Source organism: Sphaeramia orbicularis, chromosome 24 (assembly GCF_902148855.1).
Source record: "Sphaeramia orbicularis chromosome 24, fSphaOr1.1, whole genome shotgun sequence".
Lineage (NCBI taxonomy): Eukaryota > Metazoa > Chordata > Actinopteri > Kurtiformes > Apogonidae > Sphaeramia > Sphaeramia orbicularis.
The window spans coordinates 18,683,665-18,710,782 of record NC_043979.1 but is presented as its reverse complement, the minus strand read 5'-3'; the positions used below and the strand labels follow the sequence as shown (position 1 = coordinate 18,710,782).

General features: G+C 36.8%; 2 protein-coding genes across 3 annotated transcripts; both read left to right on the top strand.

Moving 5' to 3' along the window:
* Nucleotides 1-828: 828 nt before the first annotated feature.
* Nucleotides 829-9,246, top strand: actr10 (actin related protein 10). Its single transcript, XM_030128767.1, has 13 exons — nt 829-1,019; nt 2,074-2,146; nt 2,277-2,359; nt 2,576-2,684; nt 2,816-2,923; nt 3,325-3,392; nt 3,567-3,646; nt 4,325-4,360; nt 4,631-4,710; nt 4,794-4,867; nt 4,981-5,062; nt 7,691-7,892; nt 7,996-9,246. The coding sequence occupies exons 1-13, from the start codon at nt 943-945 to the stop codon at nt 8,175-8,177; spliced, it is 1,254 nt and encodes a 417-aa protein (XP_029984627.1). The 5' UTR covers nt 829-942; the 3' UTR covers nt 8,178-9,246.
* Nucleotides 9,247-12,663: 3,417 nt separating this feature from the next.
* Nucleotides 12,664-25,184, top strand: LOC115415285 (snake venom vascular endothelial growth factor toxin HF-like). 2 transcript variants are annotated; one of them, XM_030128803.1, is made up of 8 exons: nt 12,687-12,733; nt 12,801-12,893; nt 19,832-19,865; nt 19,958-20,154; nt 20,658-20,734; nt 20,834-20,863; nt 20,936-21,004; nt 24,981-25,184. In XM_030128803.1, the coding sequence occupies exons 2-8, from the start codon at nt 12,828-12,830 to the stop codon at nt 25,015-25,017; spliced, it is 510 nt and encodes a 169-aa protein (XP_029984663.1). In that variant the 5' UTR covers nt 12,687-12,733; nt 12,801-12,827; the 3' UTR covers nt 25,018-25,184. The 2 variants fall into 2 exon arrangements, with proteins under 2 accessions (XP_029984664.1, XP_029984663.1); XM_030128804.1 differs by having other exon boundaries at nt 12,664-12,893; nt 20,939-21,004.
* The last annotated feature ends 1,934 nt before the right edge of the window (nt 25,185-27,118 follow it).

Sequence of the window (27,118 nt, the reverse complement as noted above, 5' to 3'; positions counted from 1 at the left end):
ATTTCAGGCTCTGGATGGTGCTGCAAGAACAACTTCATCACCTCAAGTTAAAGGTCGCCTCCTCATAGAGTAGGGGGAGACCAGGCACTGAAAGACCCCATCATATCAGATCTATTGAAAAGCTGGTGCACACAGCCTGAATGTGCTTTTATTTCTACGTGCTAAATCATTCATCACTCTGGCAACAAGCAAATATGAATGTTTGTGTGGTAAATATAGTTAAAAACTTAAATATGAGTGGACTTCTCTTAAAGTAATATTCAGGGAGCTTTTATAAGCCTGACTGCTTTCCATAATAGAGATAATATTTTATTGCGCTCAGGTGAGAAGTAGCACATTAATACCAAACTTGATTATCTGTAATTTGTGTTTGAGTTTTTGGTCAGGAAATGCATTCTTCTATAAAACAAGCACGTACAGACATCTTGCAGATCAGCACAACTAGCCTATGTGATCTGAATTTAATTGAAATGCACAGATGTGTAACAGGTGTTTTTGCATCTCCTTGGAGAAGAGCTTGCTTAGTTTTGGTACATAGCTGAATTAATCTCTCTGGAACTGAGATATTAAATGTAAAACACTAAAGTTACTCTTTGCATTTTAATTCACCTCATACATGTGAAATTAAATAGCTGAAAAATGATTGACAGCCTTTTAATGTTATCCACACTGACCTTTCTGCCATTTTCAGAAGATTTTACACGTCAGTTGTTGTATTGTTATTTTATTTTAGTTAATGTAAAAGATAATTGAATTTCCCTGAGGACTAAAGTAAAGTAGATGAAGTCAATCTTAACATTATTTCGATCAGGCGCATCTCCATGACGTCATCCCATCTCTGAAGACCCCGCCCAACAGGAAGACAACAGTTTTCCGATACGATGCAAATTCTTGAGTGTGAACTGTAATTTTAGACATTATATCAATCAATTAATTAGTAAAATGCCCTTGTTTGATGGGTTGGGAAGTGGAGGAGAAAAGACTGCGATCGTCATTGATTTAGGAGCCGCGTACACAAAGTGAGTGTCAATTGTTAGCATGCGAGTTGACAAGCTAGCACTGTTGTGTTAGCAGGCTGCGGTACCTTTATCATGGATTCATTCTTTCTTTAGATTAGTACAGAGACTTAAATCAACAAACACATAATGCATTGCTAACCTCATTATTAATGCCAACCTCAAAACAGTTGATGTCATTAGCAAGCTAGCTTAACCCAATATTAGCTAGGTATGTTCAGCTAGCGTTAGCATAGCTCATGGCTAATGTGAGCTTTCATTGAGTAACATAATAATATTTGCCCCATTGTCAGTAGTACCTAAGCCGGCAACAATTATTGTGAATATTTTGAATGTTGACCATTTTCTTACATTTTAAGATACAGAATTACAGGAAAATGTAGCTGAATGACAAATTAGCTGGGTGTTATTGGCATTTATTTGATTAGCAACGTAATAATCAGTATTACAACTCTGACTTCAATAAAAGTAGCTGAGTTTAACTTTGTAGGACCAAACCAGTCACGAACAAAATAATTTTATGTACTTAAAAGTGTATCATATGTCACTTGGCTCATCCTTATGCATTATCTTCTTACATTTGGGCAAGTACTTTATAAATACTAAAATAAAGGTATTGTGACAGTGTATAAAGCTTCAGTTTTGGTATGATTTGCGGCAAATCCGTTTATAAAGATAAGTTACATGCCTGTGGCAAATCACATGAAGCTCGGTTTTTTATGTTTCATAAATAATGAGTTGTTTGTCTTTTGCACAACACATGATCTGACTGTGCTACTTTGTGTTATAATGTTTTTCTTGTCCCTGTTTTTTAGAGTCTTACGTGCAAATCAATGTAGATCTTTCATCAGGTTACATTTGATGCCTGTGTTATTGTTCATCATGCTAATGTTAAATTTGCAGAGTCCAATAGATTTCTTTAGATTATAATTTATGTTGAAGCCTAGGGTATATTAATGACAGACACTTCTGGCTAGCAAACAAACATCCCTCATTCTCCAACCATACCCAGTTACATTCATCTGGCAGCTTACCTGGTAGTTGTTTTGTTTTGCAGATGTGGCTTCGCAGGGGAAACGGGGCCCAGGTTCATAATTCCGAGCGAGATCCGGAAACCAGGACAGCAACAGGTGAGACAACTTTTACCCTTTTTTAATTAATGTTAACATTTAGACAAACATGTAGAAAAGTAAAAAAAAAACCAAAACAAAACAAAAAAAAAATGGAACATTAACCTGGTGTTTGATGTCTCTCCCTCAGGCTGTCAAAGTGGTCCAGTACAACATCAACACAGAAGAGTTATATGTCATCCTCAAAGAGTTTATCCACATACTGTACTTCAGGTGAGATTCAGCTACTCTGACTCTTCATCATTCAGAATTATATGAATGTAAGCATACTCTGTCCAACAAAACTGAAAAAACATGACTTAACTTGTATGTGAGCACTTAATGACTAATCCAAAAGGGCAAAATTTTTTCTTGTACTGCCTAAATGTTGGCTTTAAACTGATCTGCATTATCCTCATCAAACTTTGTGTTTGTTTTTACTTCTTTCAGACACCTGCTGGTGAACCCTCGCGACAGAAGAGTGGTGATCATCGAGTCCATCCTCTGCCCGTCTCACTTCCGAGAGACCCTCACCAAGGTTTTCTTCAAACAGTTTGAGGTATGAAAACCAAGTCCTTTTGTAAGAAGTACAGAGGGATTTTCCATTGTTCCACATTATAAGAAGCCTGTTTGATCAGAAATTTTACCTGAATTTACTCAGTAAAGTCAAAACACATTGTGTATGTCCAGGTACCCTCTGTGCTGTTTGCTCCGAGTCACCTCATGGCTATCATGACATTGGGTATCAACTCGGCCATGGTGATGGACTGCGGCCACACAGAGACCCTGGTTCTACCTGTATCCTTTTCCTGTCATCTTTAACTCTTTAACCTTAAAGAATGCTTTTTGTTTAGGTGTAGAGGGTAGACCAGTATGTAATCATTGTGGAGGGAAGCGCCGCTAAATGCCCCACCTTTAAGAAGAAATTGTATAATAACTAGGAATGCACTGATTGTGAAACTGAGCTGAATCCTGTGTTTGTTTTATTTTTGTAGCTACTTATTCTCTCAGTTCCAGGGAAACAAGGGATCTTTTATAAATTGTCCTGTTATTTGGCAATAGTCAATGTTATTCTATGAGGCTGATATATCGGTGCATTCTTTGAAATTACAGATATACTAAAACTATCAGACCACTGTCACATATATTCACATTTTAAGGATGTTTTTTGTATGTTGCTGCTTTAACTCTGACATCAGGTTTATGAGTGCACTCCTATCCTGCCAGCTTGGGAGGCTTTGCCTTTGGGAGGGAAAGCTATCCATAAGTAAGCAGCTCTAACTGATTTAAGAACAGCGTGACTTGGCATGCTAGTGTCCTGTTTTGCATTCTGGAGCCCTATCTTGCATGGGGCTGATAATCTCTTGATTTTAAAATATAACTTTTTCTTTGAGACATGCTAATTTGTTTTGCCATAACATGTATTAATGTACTTGTTTAGAGAAATGGATGGACTTCTTGTGGAGCAGTGCACAGTGGACACAGACACTACAACTGGACAGAGTGTACCGACTGTTATTGGTAATTAAAATTAACTATCAAACACTATAATACCATGCACTTTTTAAATACAGAATGCAGGAAAATGTAGTGGCTTTGACCTGTTCTGCTTCATTGACTATTCATAAGAAGAACTTGTTACTGTGTGGCATTTCAGGGAGTCCTTTTCTCCATTTGTGAATTATACATGCGCATGCAGTGTACTTGAGAATCTTCTCACAAGTATTTCTTGATGGAGTGAACTAAATCTGGATCTTAGTGTAAAGGTGTGAGATCTACAGCTGCTGCCCAGTCATAGGAGATGCATATTCATCCAGCAATACTTAGACTAAAGTATAGGCTGGTTCACTTCACTGGACAGTTGAACTTCATTTCTGCAGCAGGGCTAAAATCTCTGTGTAATTCACCATGAGTTGACAGTTTCCCATATGACAATAGTGCAGAAAGAGCACAAAATAAAGTGCTTTGGGAACTATGTGGGTGTTTCCATAACAGCATTATGAAACTTTCTGGGGATCTGGATGTCTTTTTACAAAGCTGTCCTCTGCAATGTCAGCTCAGACATCTCCAAACGCTGATTCATCCTCTTCATAACTCAGAGTTAAAAGTAAAATGGAGGAAAGTCTGAACCCAGCATAATTGGGCTAAAGGAAATTAGGTTTCACTTCATTTCTCATCTCTTTCTTATCTTTTCCTCAGGGACAATTCCAGAGGAGATTGTTGAGGACATCAAGGGTAGGTTTAACTCTTTCACTTCCAAATACAGAGTCAATGCCTCTTCTTGGCCTCCTTGCATCCTTATGAGTCATTCTGTTAGTTATCACCTACTAAAGTGCAAATGGGAATAAGGGAACACAAAACAATCTTATACATCACAGATTAGGATTTTACTTGAAGATTAATATATTACATAAATTAAAGTTACATGAAAATACTCTATTCAGTTATTTGATTAAAGCTTCACTGAAGAAAACATAATGTAGCATTTTCACATGTTTTCCCCAGTGAGAACATGTTTCGTTAGTGATCTGCAAAGAGGTCTGAAGATCCAGGAAGCAAAGTTCAACTTGGAGGGTACAGCTGAGGTGAGTTCTTTTCTATTTGTTACCTCTTTTATCATCAATCTGTGTGTACATTTTAACATTATTTGCCTATGAATTGTCTGTAGCGCCCCACCCCTCCACCAGATGTCGATTACCCTCTGGACGGTGAGAAAATACTGCATATCAAAGGATCAATCAGGTATTTTATCAGATATTGCTCTGTAATATATTTCCTGACAAGCTTGAATGTTTCTTTAAATCCTGCCATTTATCTTTTTGTTTATACTTGTGTTTTTGTTTTGTTTTTTTCAGGGACTCTGTGATGGAGATCCTTTTTGAACAGGATAATGAGGAGAAGAGTGTGGCTTCACTCATACTTGATGCACTTGTCAAGGTAAAGATATGTTTCTGTTTTTTTGCTGTGTCGTCAATCATGGAGTTATTTGATTCTTAGCTCAAAGTAGGGCGTGATTAATCGATTTTAAATCAAAATTGGAGTTTTTAATTAGGACAATTTTTAAAAAAGGGAAATCGTCAAATTGATTTCATCTCTTTCATGTCTCTGGGCCGCTCGCCTCCGAGCATGCGCAGCTATGGGCCACACACCTCCAGGCTACCATAGGCTCCTCCTCCGAACTGTGAGAGCGATCTTTCACAGAAGTCCATGTAATGACCACAGACCTTAAATCTGTGATGGGCCCACAGTAGTGATACCAATGTAAACTGTGGTCTAGGCACAGACCCCCCCCCATTTAAATATAACCACTTGGGGATCACTCATCTTACATGGCCCATGCACACATGCATGATTGATGCCTGTCATTGACTTAAATTCTCATAACTTCTGTGGGCCTGGGCCCATCATGGAATTTTCAGGGATTCCTTGATACCATCACAGATATGAGGTAGGGAGCGGTGCCTTGTTTTGTGGGCTGCTCACAAAACAACACGCTGACTTCTGTTGTCTTTTGTAGTTTTACCAAAAAATCGAAATCGTAAATTGAGTTTTAAGAGGAAAAAATGGGGATTTTATTTTTGGCCCAAATCATGCAGCCCTTGCTGAAAGTCATTTCAAGAGAAAGTGCTTAGAAGGAGGCTTTTTAAATTGCACTCTTTATTAATGATAGTATCATGATTATTAGTTTTCAGACTTATAATAAAAAATTGCTGGCTGCTGTCCTCAAATCTGCTGCCAGAAAGGTGTGGAGGAAGGGAGTGTTAATACTTCAAAGATCTGATAAGTAGTTGAAGATTTACTACCCTTTAATGCACTTCATTCAGACAGAAATGTCATAAAACCAAGGCATTTTCACATTAGAAGTGCTTACATTTCCTCATATTTCAGTATGTCTATTTATTTAGGGCTTTCCTAGTTGTAGAACATGCATGTTTTGGCAAGAAAATACAATCTGATGTGACCTACGATTCTTTACAGCTTGGTTGACATTTAGGTTTTTCAGTGGACATCAGTTTGGAATCCTTTTTGTGTAATTAGGAGGAATGCAGCATCCCAGTTCTCCGCTTCATATGAGTGTGCACTTTGACTTAATGGAGAGGTTACTATGGCAACCCTCAGCCACGGCCGTTTCAGTCACCATCAGGGGTTTTGTTGCTCCATGTGAGGATCAAGTCGGCCCCGAACAGCCTAATGAATCTGAAGCAGCGGTGCCCCAGTAGTTATTACAGACATTTACACAGCCTCAGACGTTCACTGTAACCGTAGTAATGGCTTTTGTAAACGCCAGTGTGTGGCGTTACGCTTTACTACTCAACCCTGAATGTATTGAAACAAGGCAGCTGTCTGAAGACATGGCACCACCAGGCACAGAGTCTGATAAAGCTGTAATACTGCAAGTAAATTATAACAATTTTCAGAGAAATGTCAAAATATTCAGAGAAGAGTTTTGATATTTCAAAGTTTTACTATGACATATTTTGAGTAAAAGTGTTGCAACCTTTTAACACTTTAAGTTGTGACATTTTGAGAAAGGAGATGATATTTTTGAGAAAGAAGTCAACAGTAAGTAATATTTTAATAAAAAAGTTTTATTTTAAGAAAAAAATGCAACATTTTGAGAAAAGAATCAATCAGTCGCCACTTTTACACAGAGATCTTGGAAAAAAGGTGAGATGGTGATTCCACCTTTTTTCCACCAGTGACCGATTTCCACAGCCAAGCCAAAGGAGTAACCGAGGTGAGACAGGCTGGACTTTTACACAGCAGACCTGAATTCCGGAATCAAAGGGGCGGTAAAGCAGCGCAGCGTATAGTGTAACGTCTAACTTGCACGTCAGAAATACCCAGATCATAGCGATGTTGGCTCTCAAAACAACAATGGAGGACAAACAAAGCGCAGCAATGTTTATTTTAGCAGTGCAGATTTTAAGTTTAATTCAAACTCAAGCCAAGCTTCTTTTCAGGTCCTTTACAGGTCGCATTGATATGTTTGTTTACTGTACACAGCCCACACTCATTTTTTTAATCCCCTGGGCGCGGGAGTCGCACACGCAATACATCATCAAAACGTCACACCATGGTTGCAGAATGAGAGGTGTTCCTTTTACACAGCGTTCCGGAATCATGATTCCACCTTTATCATGGCCCTGTTACTTCCTCCAGAGGCATTACAGAGCCATGACAGAGGTGGGACCAAATGATCCCACCATTTCGTTTACACAGATGTAGTTCCGAAATAAAGATGAAATATTCCCAGAACAGCTGTGCTGTGTAAAAGGGGCTAATGTCTCTTTGTCATATGGTATGTTTTGTCAGAATAAAGTGAAGAATCTTAAAGATAAGATGAAATACTGAAAACACACAATGAAAGGCAGGACATTTGGGAGGGAAATATAAAAGAATCTGCTATTTATATTACTTGTTCTGTATATTCATGATGTTAATGTTGATATCGATATGATTCGGGGGCATAAAGGTTTTCAGGTTCTTTTGTTTGTCTTTAGTCCATTCTGCCAGGTCATTGTTTAATGGTAATAAATCAAATGCTGTGTTTTGCCTCTTCAGTGTCCCATCGACACTCGTAAGGTCCTATCTGAGAATATTGTAGTGATCGGAGGCACGGCCATGCTGCCAGGTTTCCTGCATCGTCTGCTGGCGGAGATTCGCCTCCTGGTGGAGAAACCTAAGTACCGTGACGTCCTGGCCAGCAAGAGCTTCCGCATTCATGCTCAACCCGCCAAACCCAACTGCACGGCCTGGCTCGGAGGTGAGACATGAGGATTCATCTGTGTATTTTCTTTACCTGCAGAGTCAAATATCTGTATTATTAAAGTATGTTGAATACTGTACTGTCCTTCACTGCTCACCAGGTGCCATCTTTGGGGCGCTGCAGGACATCTTGGGCAGCAGGTCCGTGTCGCGGGACTATTATAACCAAACAGGCCGCATTCCAGACTGGTGCTGCTTGAGTACCCCTCCTCCCGAGTCTCTGTATGAAGCAGGCAAGACCCCTCCTCCGCTCATGAAGAGAGCCTTTTCCACAGAGAAGTAGAACGTACTGAAACAACAGATTTCCTTTCTCCAGATCAGTTTAGTGATATCTGAATTACCATCTTCACACAGAACAGTTTATTGTGTCAACTGCACCAACAGCTCTAGATGTTCATAATGTCTAGTTATCCCCATTGGGTGGTCCATTAAGCTGGTGGAGACATTACCAGACTGAACAGTTATTGGGATGTTACGCTGTATTTATTCTGAGTAAAGCTACATCAGGCCACGGTATCTGTGGAGGTCTTCCTCAACAAGATATTGAACATGAATATGCTTAGTCACACATTCACTCCAGTGTGCTCTCAATTTATTTGGCGCTTGAACTGCTGATTATGGAGTTCAGTCATCGATTTGTCTGGAAAATTCCAGTAAAAATGTGGCTCAAGTTAGGAAACAGCAGATGTTTTTCCAGTGTAATGCACAACTGTGACTGTAACTGAAAACACCTGCAAATGCCAACCATTCAATTGTATTCCAGTCATCTATAACTATTACCTACTCACAAAAGTAAACATGCATACATGATGTAGCTTACTCACACACTCACTCCAGTGTGCTCTCGATTTATTTGGCGCTTGAACTGCTGATTGAGTTCAGTCATCGATTTGTCTGGAAAATTCCAGTAAAAATGTGGCTCAAGTGAGGAAACAGCGGATGTTTTTCCAGTGTAATGCACAACTGTGACTGTACTGTGGAAACCTAAGTGTTGTTTAAGGTAAATCCTGTTGTAGGTCACTTATTTATTGTTTGTACTTCACAGTGTAAAGTGATTTAAAGGCTGTTTACACAGTTGTTTTCAGACATTACTACCAACAGATACACTGTTTTTACAAAATATTACAAAGAGGTGTCAATTTTGGAGAAGGTTGCTAATGTCCCCATACTTAATGGACTCTAAAGACAGCAAATTATCTGACACTTACAAGTACTGCCAAGGTATCAATCAGTCAGTCAATCATATGAGTAGGTGTAAAGTAACTGAAAACACTTGCAAATGGCAACCATTCAACTGTATTCTAGTCATCTATAACTATTACCTACTCACAACAATAAACATCAACTCGTGAGCAAGACTTTTTTCGTTTTTCTTTGTTTTCCTGTGTCATATATAAGATATATCTGAAGCAGATCAGTGAGAGGTATTGTTTGAAAGGACAGTAATTTATAGAGACCGGCCTGAGCTCTGAATAACATCATAATTCTATCGCAAGTGTTGGGAGAGTCGTAAAAGTGAAAAGAAAAAAAACAGGCTTTGATGTGTTCTATAGTTCACTGCTACACATTCTTCTGTAATAAATTGTAAAGGCTGGAAAGAATTTATAGCTAGTCTGAGTTATAGTTTGTGTAGTGTTGAAACAGCGCCCACACTTTCAACTTAAAAGAACCCAGAGAACTGGCTGTAATAATAAGAATAATAATGATAATAATGAGTTATTTTCTTATGACTGCATGCATCTGTTCAGCTTTTCTGGGTCAGATTGGTCAGTGTAGCTGCTGTGGGAACAGGTACTATTACCCATAATGCATCTGCTATATGTGCATTGGTGAAAAAAGAAGTGTGGGAAATTGAATGCAGTTTAGATTCTGATCACAAGCATGAAAAATAGGCATAAAGATTTAGTGGAGAAGAACCACAGATCCCCCTCAGCCCCACCTGCTGAGGGAAACCCCGCTCGCCGTATAAGGAGACTGAGACTGGAGCATCAGCGTGGTTCCCAGAGACAGGAAGAGCAGCTGTCCGTCTGACCTCTGGCTGTAGGACTGGGAGTCTTGAGCGGCTGGGGACTCCCTGGACAGAAATGGGGGTAAGCAACGCTGGCAGAACTTATCCTCAGATCACAAAGAACAACGACTCACTTCAAAAAAAGACTGACTTACTAATGACGGCGCAGCTAAACACATCTGAAATCAGAAAAGTAGACATAACTCTTCCTCCACAAGCACCATAATGATCCATCTTCACTGCCTGTGGGGAGCGGGAGGCATATGTGTCGAGAGGAATCATCCATTTTCGTTATCTCCTCCACAGAGGCCATTTTCCAAAACATGCCAGTTCAATTATCCCGTAAATCACACAGGCTGGGAAACACATCTGAGCCCCTGTAATAAATGTAAGACCACCACAGTGCATGAGGGCCGAAACCCTGAAGAATGAGCAAACATGGAGGGTAATTTGTCTAGTACTTGCACCTGTAAGTGGATATCATTAGGACAGCAGGGTGTATTCATTAAGCACAAAGAGATGCTTTACAGTGTGTGTGTTTGAACACTGTCTCTGTTAAATTAAGACTATATCGTAGATAATAGTCACTCGCACACATAGTAACCTGTAAAAGAACTTATCCAACTTAATGCAAGGAACTTTAGGTGAATATGAACAACAGTTCCACCCTCACTTGTTATTATGAATGTCTTCCCTTTTAAATGTTTTTTGTTCTGTGTAGTTTTTTTTTATACATTATATGCTCATGCCGAGACATTAATGTGCAAAGATGTGCATTTAATTTGACTACACATATAATCCTTTACCAACTTAACCCATAAAGACCCAGTGCTACTTTTGTGTCAGTTGCCAAATTAAGTTTTCTCTATATCTAATCTTTCTTAAGTAATTTAGCACCATTTATTATAATATTATCCATTGTATTTTGTATTTTATCAGTATAAATCAAGTATTTTCCTGTATTTAGTTTACCGATCATGGAAATGTTCATAAAAGTTCAGATTAAAGTTAAGGATTATATCAAAAACAGTGAAAATGGCTGAAAAAGTGACTTTTTCAGTAAAATCTCTCATTAACTGAACATAAACCTGTGTGCCCATCCACTGTCATTGATCCAACTCCATGGGTTTTACTGGTGAATCACTGTTCTAGAAGATGTGAGTGTTTCCACAGTAACTATGGAGCCTCTGAACGTCCAAATGGGTCATATCTGATGACTATAAAAAAGATGATAAACTGTATTTTACACCCATTATTTACATGTATTGATAGGATTAATGGATCAACAGGCATTAAATACTTTAGATCAGTAGATGGTTTTGGTTGGTGTTGGATGTTTGGATATTTATGGGTTAATATGTGTTTTATTTGTTTTTATTTCTGTGTACAGCACTTTGGCCAACTGTGTTGGTTTAAAGTGCTTTATAAATAAAGCTGAGTTGATGTGAGTTGAGACATGGTCTGTTTTAGTTGTTTCCAAATAAAGAAGTGGGTATAAAAGAGCCCTTAAGCCTTAAAGATCCAAACATTCTCCGGCAACCAAAAGCATCTACTGATCTAAAATGTTTAATACCTGCAGATCCATTAATCCTACCAATACATGTAGATAACTGAGGTAAAATACAGTTTGTCATCACATGGTCACATGGTCATCACATCTGACCCATTTGGACGTTCAGAGAACATGGAAACACCATCATCTGCAACACTGACTCACCAGTAAAACCCAAGAAGTTTCACAAATGATAGTTGTTGTAGATGCTTGTTTTCAGTTATTGAGATATCTTTGCTGAAAAAGTCACTTTTTTCACTTTTCTCTGTTTTGACCTTTGAATTTACTCAGATTTTTCATGAACGTGGAAAAAATTATTAGACCACCCCTTGTTTCCTTCAATTTCTTGTTCATTTTAATGCCTGGTACAACTAAAGGTACATTTGTTTGGACAAATATAATGATAACAACACAAATAGCTCATAAGAGTTTAATTTCAGAGCTGATATCTAGACATTTTCCATGTTTTCTTGATAATAACCAGAATCATTTAAGTTCTTACATCAATATCTATGGCATTGTACTGACAAAAACAGTGCTTTTAGGCATTCCATGCTTTCTTTTCTGTCTGTTTTAGTCACATGATACACACAGGAGTTAGTACTTGATTGTATAACCATTGTTTTTAATGACTTTTCATGGTCTAATAATTTTTTTTTGCAACTGTACATGATTTGCAATGAAAAATGCTAAATACAGTGGATAATTTAAAGATAAATGGTGATGAATCACTTAAGAAAGGTAACCCTAACACCATCCATCCATCCATCCATCCATCCATCCATCCATTTTCTGTTCATTTTTGCCACAGTAGTGTTGAGAACTTCATGTCTTTGTTCCCAGACAAAACAGCATCACTTGGGAGGGTCAGAGTTCACTTAAGCTGCTCAAACCGGGAATCAGATCCAGAGTCAGATCCAGATCAGCTGTGTGTGTGTGTGTGTGTGTGTGTGTGTGTGTGTGTGTGTGTGTGCGTGCGTGCGTGCGTGTGTGTGTGTGTGTGTGCATGCGTGCGTGTGTGTGTGTCTGTGGGGGTTTGCAGCTGTATAGTGATATGAGTAGACTTCTGACCTTTCAAGTATTTCAGGGGGTGGGTGTCTTAGTGTACGTGTTATCTGATGAAGCACAAATCATGAACTTGTGCAGAAACAGAAAGGAGAGGCGGTGAAAACTCAGCCTTCATCATCTTTCCTCTTCAATCCACGTCACAGCCTCCTCTGTTGATAATCGGCTCTGTGCTCAGATATATTCAAGGATTTTATGCGCGATCATCACTCCAGTGGGTCAAGTCCGAGTCTTATTCAGCTCTTATTCAAGTAGATTTTTACCTTTTATTTCTGATCGAGTACAGACAGCCTTCTGGTCCCGACATCATGAAAAGTTTCATCGCAGTTTCGCATTTTTTCCTGGCTTTTCTGCTGCACATGGTACCTGCGCAGGTAAATAAACCAGCAATGTAGCTGAGGGCAAGCTACTTTTTTCCCCCAACTTTTTTTTTTTTTTTTTTTTTTTTTTTTTTCCATATCAGATTTTGCAGAAATAGCGCAGCTTTGTAATATCGAAGAATTTCGCATGTTTAAAGTATTTTATATACTTATAAAAATGTGTCAATTTTTACTTTATTCCAGTGCTATTCCAGTGAAGCACTTTTATCTGAGTGAAAGTAGAATGTAGAAAAGGCCTAACCCTTATTTAAATAAAAGTATAAATGGATCAGCATTAACCCTTTCATGCATGAATTATGAGAACCTTAGTTGATTTTTTTTTTCCTGAGTGTTTTTATTCCTGTTTAGGCATGAAAAAAACAATGTGATTGAATTTTTTTTTTTTTTTTTATGAACCTGTTTTTCATGGAGTTACAAAAATGTCCACTCAGCTGGACACCATGCATTTAATTTTTGAAGCAAAAAAAACATGTATTTAAAACCCATCATCAGAAAGTGATATAGTGTGTGAAAACTATGAAATAAAAACATTTTTCATGCAGCTAATCTGATGTTTTCTCACATTTTAACATACTTTAATGCTAGTTATTGCTAACTTCATGCAAATAATATGCAAAAAAACCCCATTTTTGATAAAGAAAATTGTTAATTACAGTCTAATAACAATTAGCAATTGATTTAACACGTTACTGCAGATCAGGTTGATCAAGAACAGCAAAGTTACAGAAATGGTATGAAATGCACTGTATGGGATGATGCATAAGTGTCCACTGTGTTGGCTGATATGGAACTAAAACAACAAAACCGATGAATATACAAGAGAACAGCTGGAGAATAACTGTCCACTGTAGTGACCACTATGCATGAAAGGGTTAAAAATAGTAATTAAAGTTTATAATGCATAGTTGTATGAATCATGTATGTACCTGCTTTATACCTACTTGTTGATGTATTAAACTGTTCATGTTTAAGTTGCAGCATTAAAGATGATGATGATTTGATTTTTGTTTGTTTTAACTTTACATTGATATCAAGTAAAGTAACTAAATTCATAGCCTACTAAAATGCATAGTGCTAAAAGGGCATGTTCGTCCCTGAAATGTAGAGAGTGTTAAGTACCCAAAAAAACAACAACATGAAAAGACTAAATTAAAGTACAAGTATTCCAGATTTCTACTTAACCCATAAAGACCCAAACCTCCACCGGTGACCAAATGCATCTGCTGATCTAAAATGATTACCTGTTGATGCACTTATCCTATTAAAACATGTAAATAATTGGTGTAAAATACAGTTTGTCATCTTTTCATAGTCCATCAGATATAACCATTTGGACGTTCAGAGGCCCCATACTGAAGTGTGGAAACACTGTCATCCTTCTACAACATTGATTCATCAGGTAAAACCCATGGAGTTGGATCAATGACAGTGGATGGAGACACTTGGTTTATGTTCACTTAATGATATCTTTGCTAAAAAAGTCACTCTTTCTTCAGTTTTCTTTGTTTTGACATAATAACCTTTGAATTAACTTTGAGTTTATCATGAACATCTAATCAAATTTATGAAATCAAATATAGGAAAATACATGATTTACAGTGGAAATGATAATATAATAAATGGGCTATAAATCACTTAAGAAAGGTAATTAGAGTGAAAAAAATATTTGGGAACTGCCACAAAAGTAGCACTGGGTCTTTATGGGTTAACATACTTGAGTAGAAGTATGTTGTTGCATTATTCTTGACTTTAAATGCACTTATTACATGACTTTTCCAACACGATCTGTATTTTGACTGTCTGTACTATGCAATAAAAGTACCAATATGCATTCAGGGGGGTAGGAATTATTAATGTCATGTTATTAATGTCATCTTCCAGTTAGCCTCCTTTAAAACAGGTTTTTTTCTGATCCAGACAGAAAAGTTTACAGAGCTACATAGTGTTCTATGAATAAACAGAGTTAATCATTTATATCGTTACAGCCTGAATAATCCAGATCCACAGCTCTATGAATATACAGTCGTGGAAAAAATTATTAGACCATCAAAAGTCATCAAAAACAATGGTTTTGCAATCAAGTGCTAACTCCTGTGTGTATCATGTGACTAAAACAGACAGAAAAGAAAACATGGAATGCCTAAAAGCACTGTTTGTGTTGGTACAATGCCATAGATACTGATGTAAGAACTGAAGTGATTTTGGTTATTTTCAAGAAAACATGGAAAAGTGCTAGATATCAGCTCTGAAATTAAACTCTTATGAGCTATTTGTGTTGTTATCATTATATTTGTCCAAACAAATGTACCTTTAGTTGTACCAGGCATTAAAATGAACAAGAAATTGAAGAAAACAAGGGGTGGTCTAATAATTTTTTCCACAACTCACTGTATACTCCACATCTCTTTTAGCTTTTTGTGCAGGTGTTTCCTCCTACTATAGCTGTAACTGATGCCAGGCAGCATAGACATGGAGTATGTCGTGGTGAACGCAACATTACACAGTTTATGAGCAGTATTAAATGGGATGTGAACTGAGAAAGAGGTTTTTCCGCTCATATTAGAGGCCATTAAGTCTAAAGTCAGAAAAAATGACTTTGCTCAAAATGTGTCACTGACTGAGATAAAGTGCAGAAAATTAAATGCTCCAAATTTTTTTTATTGTGTAGATGCTGAACCAAAACATACAATATGATGTTAAAGGAGAAGATAGTGGTAGAAACAGTTAAAATCAAAGAGAAAAAAAAAAAAATAATAATAATAATAATAACAATAATAATAATAACTTTATTTGTATAGCACCTTTAAAACAAAGTTTACAAAGTGCTTTGACAGAGGGCACAACAGCAGGATACACGAAGCAAGTTAAAAAAACTACTAAAACAGAAGCAACACAATTAGAGAGATGTATGAACAAGTTAATAATCAAACAGGATCAAATTTAAAAATTAAATTAAAAATTAAAGTTAAAAAAGGGACAGACAGCACATAAAAGCAAATCTATAAAATGTGTTTTAAGAAGTGATTTAAATAGATGTTACTGATTCCGCAAGCCTTATCTCCTCAGGCAGGCCGTTCCAAAGTCGAGGGGCCTGATGGAAAATGCCCGGTCAACTTTTGATTTAAGCCTCGACTTTGGAACAGCCAGGAGCCCTCTGCCCGAGGATACGTAGACTGCGTGCTGGCTTGTAGTCCACTAGCATTTCTTCTATATAACTGGGGCCAGGCCCATTCGAGCTTTAAAAGTGATCAGTAAAATCTTAAAATCAATTCTAAAAAATACAGGGAGCCAGTGGAGGGATGCAAGGATAGGAGTGATATGATGTTGTCTGCTAAAACCAGTGAGAAGCCTAGTGAGAAGACAGAAACCAAAGCCAAAATAAGACTTACATCTCTTGAGTTCTGTTTTAGTTGTTCTGGTAATAATGCGATAACTGATGTAGCACTGTGGCTTGTGCTCTAAACATAAAAATTCCACAATAAAACAAAATGTTCCCAATCTATGAGGCAGCCCCTGCTTTTTGACAATCATAAGACAGGGTTCCCATAATGTTTGAGACTGAGGGTGAAGAGAGAGTGGGAGAGAGGTGAGGAGGATGAAGGAGGAAAGCCAAGATCAACTCTGAACTTGTGTTTCTGCTCAATTTAATGTTTAGAAATCAGGAACATTTCCATTGTGCGTTTGGAGACCTGGATGTGAGAGCTTAGAAAATTCATGCTGGCGTCAGGACACAGCTCAGTACACGTCTTGTTTAACGGCATGTCCGAACTCCCACCTAGACGAAGCAGCAGCTATTCTTTACTGTTATTCTTTGCATACTTTGAAGAGTTCTAAACCCTCGAGCATTAAAACAAAGAAAACAAGTGCACATTTTCGCTCCTTGGCTCAGTTTACTACCTTTTTGCTGATTTGCAATACAGGCTCAGTGGTTGATTCCTGCTGAACTCATGCTGCATCACTGTTTATACTGGACCACTGTGTGTTGTCATTGCATTCTCTGTCACAAGAGGGCGCTCTCCTACTTCTACATGACTGCTGCTGCTGCTGCTGGTTCTGCTCAATTCATTATTTCAGATTTCTGCAGCCTCTATATCACAGGTGTCAAACATGCTGCCCGGGGGCCAAATCCGGCCCGCCAAAGGGTCCAATCCGGCCTGTGGGATGAATTTGTGAAATGCAAAAATTACACTGAAGATATTAACCCATAAAGACCCAAATACACGCCAATGACCAAAAGCATTTGCTGATCTATAATGTTTAATACCTGTTGATCTACTAATTCTATCAATACATGTAAATAATTGGTGTAAAATACAGTTTATCATCTTTTCATGGTCGTCAGGTTTGACCCATTTGGACGTTCAGAGGCTCCGTAGTGAACGTGGAAACACCATCATCTTCTACAACATTAATTCACCAGTAAAACCCATGGAATTTAATCAGTGAAAGTGGATGGAGACACTTGTTTTGTGCTTAGTTAATGATATATTTTACTGGAAAAGTCACTTTTTCTTGAGTTTTCTCTCTTTTTGGTATCAAAACCCTCAAATGTCATCTCTGTATGATGATTAAAGTACATGATCAGTAAAATAAATACAGGAAAATACCTGATTTTTACTGAAAAAAAAAGCAAAATGGAGAGGATAATATGATGATAAATGGTGATAAATCACTTAAGAAAGGTTAAATAAAGAAAAAAAAATATTTGGGAGCTAACATAAAAGTAGCACTGGGTCTTTATGGGTTAACAATCAATAGTGACAAAATCATTTTAATTCAGGTTCCACATATAGACACATACAGTCCAATTAGATTTCAAGTAGGTCAGATCAGTAAAATATTATCATAATAACCTATAAATAATGACAACCCCAAATTCTCTCTTGTTTTTTAGGTGTAAAAAAATAAAATTACATGAAAATGTTTACATTACCAAACTATACTTTTACAAAACATGTGAATAACCTGAACAAACGGAAATGTCTTAAGAAAAGTAAATGCAATTTTATCAATATCCTGCCTGTTACTAAATGTTTTGTGTGATTGTAATGCACATGTGTAAATGATAAACTAATGAAACGAGGCAGAATATTGTTAAAATTGGACTTGTTTTTCTTAAGACAATTCAAGTTCAGGTTATTCAGATTTTTAAGGAAACTTTGTAGATGTAAACCTGGTCATAATATATTTTTTCGTTTTTCACTGTTACTATTTTACTGGTCCGGCCCACTTGAGATCAAATTGGGCTGAATGTGGCCCCTGAACTAAAATGAGTTTGACACCCCTGCTCCATATCTATGCTTGGCATTGATGTCCCTTAACTCATAAAGACCCAAACGGCCACTGGTAACCAAAAGCATCTACTCATCTGTAATGTTTAACCCCTAAGGACCCAGTGTGACTTTTATGGCAGTTTCCAAATTAATTGTTCTCTTCATTTAACTTTTCTTGCGTGATTTATCACCATTTATTATCATATTATCCTCTGTATTTTGAATTTTTTCCAGTGAAAATCATCTTTTTTCCTATGTTTAGTTGACTGATCATGAAGATGTTCATAAAAGCTCAGGATGAAGTCAAAGGTTATTGTATCAAAACAGAAAAAAAAGATGAAAATGTGACTTTTTCAGTAAAATTTTGCATTAAGTGAACATAAACCCAGTGTGTCCATCCACTGTCATTGATCCAACTCATTGAATCAATGTTGTGGAAGATGACGATGTTTCCATGGTAACTATGGAGCCTCTGAACATCCAAATGGGTCATATGTTATTACCATGAAATGATGACAAACTGCATTTTGCAACAATTATTTACATATATTGATAGGATTAGTGGATCAGTATTAACCCATAAAGACCAGTGCTACTTTTGTGCCAGTTTTCAATTGAATTTTCCTCTTTATTTTAACCTTTCTCATGTGCTTTATAACCATTTATTATAATATAATGCACTGTGTTTGTGCTTCTTTTGTGATATTCATGTATTTTTCTGTATTTAATTGACTGATCATGTAGATGTTCATAAAAGCTCAGAGTAAGGTTGAGGGTTATTATATCAAAAACAGAGAAAACTGAAGAAAAAATGACTTTTTCAACTAAATCTCTCATTAATTGAGCATAAACCAAGTGTGTCTATCCACTGTCATTGATCCCATTCCATGGGTTTTACAGGTGAATCCATGTTGTAGAAGATGACAGTGTTTCCATGGTAACTACGGAGCCTCTGAACATCCAAATGGGTCATATCTGATGACCATGAAAAGATGACAAACTGTATTTTACACCAATTATTTATATGAATTGATAGAATTACTGGATCAACACGTATTAAACAGTTTAGATCAGAGGATGCTTTTGGTCACTGGTGGACGTTTGGGTCTTTATGGAATAATTACTGTTGAATCGCTAATCCTATTAAAACATGAACATAATTGGTGTAAAATCCAGGTTTTCATCTTTTCATGGTCATCAGATATGACCCATTTGGATGTTTAGAGGCTTGGTAGTTACCGTGAAAACACCATCATCTTCTATAACATTGATTTACAATTAAAACCCATGGAGTTGGATCAATGACAGTGGATGGGGACACTAATTTTATGTTCACTTATTGATATCATTGCTGAAAAAGTCACTTTTTCCTCAGTTCTCTCTGTTTTTGATATAATAATGCTCAACTTTAACATGAGCTTTTATGAACATCTATATGAGAAGTAAGTTGAATATAAGAAAACTTATGATTTGCACAAAAAAACCCACAAAATGTAGAAGATAATTTTATAATAAATGGTGATAAATTACGTAAGAATGGTTAAATAGAGAGAAAAAATCATTTTCAAAGTACCACAAAAGTAACGCTGGGTCTTAATGGGTTAAATCAAATATCAAAGAAGGGATGAGTTATTTACTGGTTTACAATATATTTTGCAGATTTCACAACCTCCAGAGAAGGAAAAGTCAAGAGGTACAGTAAACTGCACTATAATCAGAGTTTTACTAGTCTCATACCTTACTCAGGACAATATGTAATAGCTACGCATTCATTTTTTCTTACAGTAATTCCACTCATAGAGGTAATGGAAGGGAGCAACTGTCAGCCTATGAAACAGTTGGTGGATGTAGAGCAGGAGTTCCCTGAAGAAGTGCGGTACATTTACATCCCTGCCTGTGTCCCACTTTGGAGATGCTCGGGATGCTGTATGGACGACAGCCTGGAGTGTCATCCTGCACTCGAACGAAACGTCACTCTGCAGGTGATGCACAGAGAGCGAACACTGAGAGAGCTGCACAGGCCTTTATTATAGACTGAAAAGTACTGACAATATAGAAAAATACAAAGAAATATACAAATATACAGAAGGACAACTCTACAGCACAAATATATGCAGCATAAAAAGGATATATATAAGGTAATAAGGGATATACTGTATGCTTACCTTGTATATATCCTTTTTTACCTTACATATATCCTTCATATGTTGTGCATATTTCTTCTGTCTGTGATACAGAGTTGGCCTTTTGTATATTTGTATGTCTCCTTGTATTTTTGTATATTGTCAGTATTTTTCTGCATATATTTTCAGTATAATTTTGTGTAACAATTTTTATATGCAGTTTCTTTTTGTCTCTCTTAAGTGATTTTTATTTTTCTGTAATGTTATTCTATTCTATTCTATTCTATTCTATTCTATTCTATTCTATTCTATTCTATTCTATTCTATTCATTAAAATTGAAGGTTTCTATTTTGTTCCACAGTTGATCAGAATATTTCCTAGGATATATTCGCAAAGTGTGGAGCTCACATTTGTTCAGCATCATAAATGTGAATGCAGGTAAAACACAATGAGCCATTTTTAAAACATTACATACAAAACAAGGATTTCACATCATAGCTGACTGACTGTTGTTTTGTTTTGTTTTTTCTGTTTTAGACCAGGACAGAAACGTCTAAATGATAAAAGGTCAGTTATAACCTTTCCCCATTGGACATGACCACAACTTTATCGTCATTGAACTTTGCTCTTCCTCCACAGCAGCAGTGAGTCTATCAAAACCAGACCCCGAAGGAGGAAACACAAGAAGACCGCAAACGGCTGTGTCAAGTAAGAGATAGATTTGGTGAACACAAACACAAACCCTATTTCATAACTGTTTGCACATTTATGGCGACATTTATCACAGCCTACTCCATACTGTCAGACCACCAAGAGCAGATGAGATTAAAGAATATCACACTATATTGTGTGCCATGTTGCTTCTCTGTTTGGCTGCCCTGTAATACAAAGGCTGTGTAACACAATAACCCAAGGCCACAGATAGGTGCAACCTAGGACTGTCAGTGCAAATACAGCTATTACTCTGAAAGCATTTAGATTACTTTAAAAGAAAAAAAAAACAAGGACACAGAAGAATGGTGCATATGTGTCTCAGTATGTTGAAGATTCTTCTTTAATTTCATTATTTCATATGCTGCATTGAGGAGACAGAAAGCTCTTGTACAATCATGGTCTGCAGAACAAGTATGGTCAGAATATCAAACATGTGAGAAAAAACAAACAAAAAAAATCATAGGTAGCCGCATATTGTCATACACCACTTCCTTGAGTGGCTCCAAACATATAAAGAAGAAACAAAATATTATCTTTGATCAAAAACTGTACTACGTGACATGATATGAATCAATCTTCTTCATACTGTTAGGGTTAAACTACTTTGCTCTTTGGCATTCAAAACAACAAAAAGTCAACAAACAAACCTTGCTTGGGAACACGACACTACATTACATTCACATTATTCCATCCTTCCACCATTCTGGGTTCCGTAATCAGTCCACTTATTCCATTTTTTGTCCATTTGTGTCGCAGTTTGTGAGTTATTTTTTTCCATTGTATATATTTCTTCAATAATTGTGATCCCTTGGTCTTTATTGGTGGTTCTGTCTTTCCCCAGTTCCTTGTAACAGCTTTTTTGCAAGCCACTAAAAGTACCTTAACCAAGTATATGTCATTTCCTGCTACATTTCCATCAGACTAGTTACACAAATACAGTACATCACAACACATTGGAATCTCATCCCCCATTATTTGTTGTAGCACTCCACACACCATTTCCCAAAACACAGTTGTTTTATCACATTTCCAAAAGACATGTGTGTGATCTCCATCAAATTCTCCATATTCTCTCTAACATTTCTGCTGTCTGTTCAACCACTTACTTTTCTTCTTTGGTGTAATAAAGAAACACACCAGATATTTCCAGGAGAACTCACTCCAGATCAGACTTTAGTCATTTTACCTGGAGGTGGAAGAAGCAGAATAGAAGTTCAACTTGGCATGTGCCCTAGGAATTAAATCTGACCAGTGTTAAACCTTAATCGCAAACAAATCTGCTACTACACAAGTGAAATATACTTTTTACACCTAAAGCATGTTTAATCTCTTGTATTTATGCTTGTATTTTCTTGTGTTGTGAGTTTTGCAATTTGTCTGGTGGGTTGTTTCCATTTCAAAAAGGTACACTGTCGGCCTGATCACAATCAAGGGTACCAGAAAGGGTGCACATGTAGATAAAAAATAATAATGCTCCATCAAAAAATCGGACAGGCCATTTTATTTGTCTGATATTTCTTTTTTAAAGTCCAAAATATTTTTGTATTATGGTGTCTACTAAAAATTTCGCAGGCTTGCTCCTGTCAAATCAGAAATTATTTGGTGTACGGACACTACAGCCTAATAGCCTCTATATTTAATGCCTACAAAGATATACATGTCGAGACCCAAAACGGAATCTGGCCCGATTCAGAATCGGGCCGGCCCAGAGTGGAATTCTATTCTAGGCCGGCCTAGAATGGAATCCTGCTGCTATAATGTTATTTTTATACCATGTTTAATGCAAATGATCCATAATTCCATAATTTGTCATAATTTTACATTTTCAGTCTTACATACCTTGAGTAACTATTGTCAATTTCAGTCGATTTCACTGTACCATATATTGGTGGGGAGTACCACTAGGTTCTATTTGTAAATAAAGTGTATTATAGTTTACAATTAAAATGTTGTTTGTTTCATTTTTTTTCATATATTTGCAAATTCCATGTATTGATTTTTGTAATAATTTAGATCATTTGCATTAAACATGGTATAAAAATAACATTATAGCAGCAGGATTCCATTCTAGGCCGGCCTAGAATAGAATTCCATTCTGGGCCGGCCCGATTCTGAATCGGGCCAGATTCCGTTTTGGGCCTCGACATACACATGTTTCAGCACTCAGGATAATCAAGCATTGTTTATTGCATAGATGTCGTGTCCAAAGCATGCGTGCTGAAAAATTCCATATATTGACAGAAACAATAAAATTAGACCCATATATTTGGATATGGTGTACAGACACTACTTGGTGTACGGACTCTACAAGATTGGAATGGAAATTTGGCTTACCACATGGTTGCACCTCTGTTAGATCTGCAACTAAGTCTTCCTGGTACAGGAGGAAATAAACATTTGTGAACAAGTTATAACAATATATCTATAAGGCATATACGCCATATTATTGATGGAAGTATATTAGTGTACGGACACTACATGAATTTTGGTGAACAACGTGCCATTGAAAACATGCGGTTTGATGTAAACATCTGTTTACCACATTGTTACCAAATTGTCTGCAGCCAGGGAGCATACCAGTTGTGCACACTTTAGTCATATTTAGTCATAATAATATTTAAATAACAGGTTCCCATTCTATTATTACAATTAAAGGGCTGTAAAAGAAGGGTTTTCATAACAAAATGGTTGACTGTCTTAATACTAAAAATAAGAATTTATAATCAAACAGCAGTTCAACAAAAATGATCAATAAATGAAAAGCAATATGATGTGTGTATTTTGTAATAAAAAAAGACACAGGAGTTGAGTAGTAATTATTTATTGTGTTACAAAACATTATGTACAATAATTTTGCTCTCTTATAACAATAAAATTGTGCACATATGTTCACGCTCATTGGGTCGCCATTTTATCAGTTTTTATCCGATTTTCTTCAAATTTGTAAGATTGCAAGATCTAGTAATAAGATGGCCAAAGAAACATTTTGGGAATAATTTTGGGGGTATCTTTTTGCAATACTGATTAATAACTGATGCAAACATACTTGTACACTTTGATTGTGATCAGGCCGTGTGCATATGGATAATCTGTGTCTCCCTAGCCCTTTCTCTCCCTTTTATTTGATGATGTTGGATGTTAGGAATGAGAGGAAACCAGAAAGCTGTTACAGAAAGGATGGCACGCCCAAAATAAAACAGCACTACATTAATAAGTTTAGAATGTAACTTTGTAAAGTGTTAGGATGTGGTCTGTATTATATGTATGAGAAGTGCCAGTGCTGGCTCAATTGGAAAAACCACTTACACATAAAAATCTTTCCCTGTTGAGGACAGAGAACAGGGATCTGAAGGAGGTGTGAGGCTTTAAAGGATTTTAGTGAAAACTAGGTCAGCTGTCTGAAGTGGTGAGAGTAAAGGATCTGGTGATGTTATAAGGAGTACAATCAGCCTTTTTATTCATCCTTGATGAAATCCATCCCCTCCATCAGCCTCTCTAACATCAGATCTTAGGCTTTGTTAGATGGAAAATGTTTATTTGGGGATTTTGTCAGCTTTAAAGGAGAAACCTGTTTGATGATATTGTTTAGTTCTGGTTGTTGTCCTGACATTCTTGGCTCCTATTCTTTTTCCTGAATTACAGCAGAAAAAAGACCTGGCTTTCTAAATGACGATTCAAGATCAAACCCCTGCTTAATAGAGGATTGAAACAGATTAATGACATTCTTGATTTCATGTAAATGCTTCTAGACATGACAACACACTGGAAACACCATAGTATTCAACATCCACATGATCTGAATCAAGTTATGTTGTATTGTTTTAGATATAGTCTTGACTATATGAAAAATTTTTCTACACACAATTATTTTTTCCGGTAGAGTTGGGTTCAAATTGAATTTAATAAAACTAGATAATCCTGAAGTTCCAACTAACTTTAACATTTTTTTTCCTTTTCTTTGTAATTACAGGTGCCAGTTCCCTCAACAAAAGATCGGCCTTTACTGATTCTTTCATCTGTCCAGTGACTCAGCAGCAACTCTGTGAAGCTTACATTTAACCAGAGGTGTCAAGTAACAAAGTAAAAATACTTTGTTACCTCACTTAAGTAGAAATTGTGGTTATCTATACTTTACTGGACTATTTACTTCTACTCTTTACATTTTCAAGCAATTATCTGTACTTTCTACTCCTTACATTTTAAAAATAGCCTCATTATTCCTATTTCAATTCGGCTTGTTTTCATTCCGGCTTGTCATCGTTCAAATAAAAAAACTATCCAGATAAATAGTGCCATCTGGATAGAGTGAATTTGACTGTGGTTGGATGAAAAGTATGAACATATACCATTCTGACACCCTATTGGTTTGTACGTGATCCATTGCACCTGACTTTTTGCTTCATTCCAATACTTATATTCAACTCGTCATCATATCTTCCACTCCATGAAACACGTTAATGCTCAGTAGGACACATATATGGTTCTTTAATACATTTGCATTGTACTAAAATGTGTTCATTTTCAATGGGCACATATGCGGCTGAAACAGGTAGCCTAGTGTTTTTAAATGTTTCAACATTAACATTTTAATATAACATTATAGTCATTATGGCCTTTAGTAAAATGTTTTTTGGGGAGGTGGGGTAGTACACTATAGGCCCTGTGGCACCACCTAAGCTTTTGTCCCTAATGGGATTTTTTCTCCCTCACATTTACTTTTACAGTTTAAGTAGTTTTGAAACCAGTACTTCTTACACTTTTACTTGAGTAAAAGCTTGAGCTGATACTTCAACTTCTACAGAAGTCTTTTTAAACTCTAGTATCTATAATTCTACCTGAGTAATGAGTGTGAATACTTGTGATACCTCTGCATTTAACCAAACATCTTTCTTCTTTAAGCACATGTATCTCCATTCAGATCAGAGATGTTTCATGTTGTTTATGGCAATCTGTGTTTTTGTTTATTATGCTAACCCTTTCTGGACTCCCCCTGGCTATGTAATGGTAAGGCTTGGATACAATTATCCACAGTACACACTAGTATGGATGCATAATGGACGCACAAATAACAGGTGGGATGCTTCGAGCCTATTAGTTGCCAGGGGACCAGATTAAACTCTGCATCCATTAGATCTTCACTGATTAACTGTCACGTCAGTGGCAATGTTCACAGACCTTCTCCTCTTCTGTTAAGTGACTCATGTTGTTATAGCCTGATCATTATCAAACCAAATGTTGTGGACACTATGTAATTGACAAGTCGTGTATAAGTGACACTTTTCAACTGTAGTTTTCAATAAACACTTACACTTACACTTTGCTTTTATTTATGGGCTATGAACAGTTAATATAACAAAACACACTCAAAAGACAATGACACCCTGTGCTATCTACATTTGCATTTGTAGACCATTAGGGTCAGTAATGTGAGGACACTGAGAGCTCTTTATCTTGCAAGGCTTTGTAGTTAGCATATTGTTAACAAAACACAAGGGGTTACTGTTATCCCTTCATTTGTATTGCATTCATCGCTTTTAAGTAACATGTGAGATCATGGAGATGTGGTCATAGAGGAGAGGTGGTTCATAAGTGTTTCAAAAAGGATTATCAAGATAAACAGAGAATTGTAGTATGGACAGTGTAATGTAAATACTAGCCGCACTCTCTTGCCAAGGTTGAGACAAGAAGATCTATAGCACTCCTATCTCTGTAATCCAACACAAGCACTCAGTTAACATGGCAAACACAGAGACTGGAAACTATATATATAAGCAATGACTGGCAAAACACTTATCCAAGAGAAGTTGCTGGTCACTGAAGCTGCATGGCAATTGGATGACAATCTAGAACACAGGTGTCACACATGTGGCCCAAGGGCCAAATCCGGCCCACCAAAGGTTTCAATCCGGCCCGCGGGATGAGTTTACAAAGTGCAGAAGATGTTAACAGTCAAGGGCATCAAACTCAAAAATAACAGCATAATAACCTAGAAATAATGACTCCAAATTTTCTTCTTGGTTTAATGTGAAAAAAATAATATGACATCATGCCTATAAATAATGGCAACACCAGTTTTTTCCTCTTTGATTTATTGCAAAGAACATTAAA

Coding starts and splice junctions, on each gene's coding strand:
- actr10 (XM_030128767.1), top strand. CDS start 943: ATGCCCTTGTTTGATGGGTTGGGAAGTGGAGGAGAAAAGACTGCGATC. Junction 1,020..2,073: donor TTAGGAGCCGCGTACACAAA/GTGAGTGTCAAT, acceptor TTTGTTTTGCAG/ATGTGGCTTCGCAGGGGAAA. Junction 4,711..4,793: donor ACTTGGAGGGTACAGCTGAG/GTGAGTTCTTTT, acceptor AATTGTCTGTAG/CGCCCCACCCCTCCACCAGA.
- LOC115415285 (XM_030128803.1), top strand. CDS start 12,828: ATGAAAAGTTTCATCGCAGTTTCGCATTTTTTCCTGGCTTTTCTGCTG. Junction 20,735..20,833: donor CATCATAAATGTGAATGCAG/GTAAAACACAAT, acceptor TTTCTGTTTTAG/ACCAGGACAGAAACGTCTAA. Junction 20,864..20,935: donor AAACGTCTAAATGATAAAAG/GTCAGTTATAAC, acceptor CTTCCTCCACAG/CAGCAGTGAGTCTATCAAAA.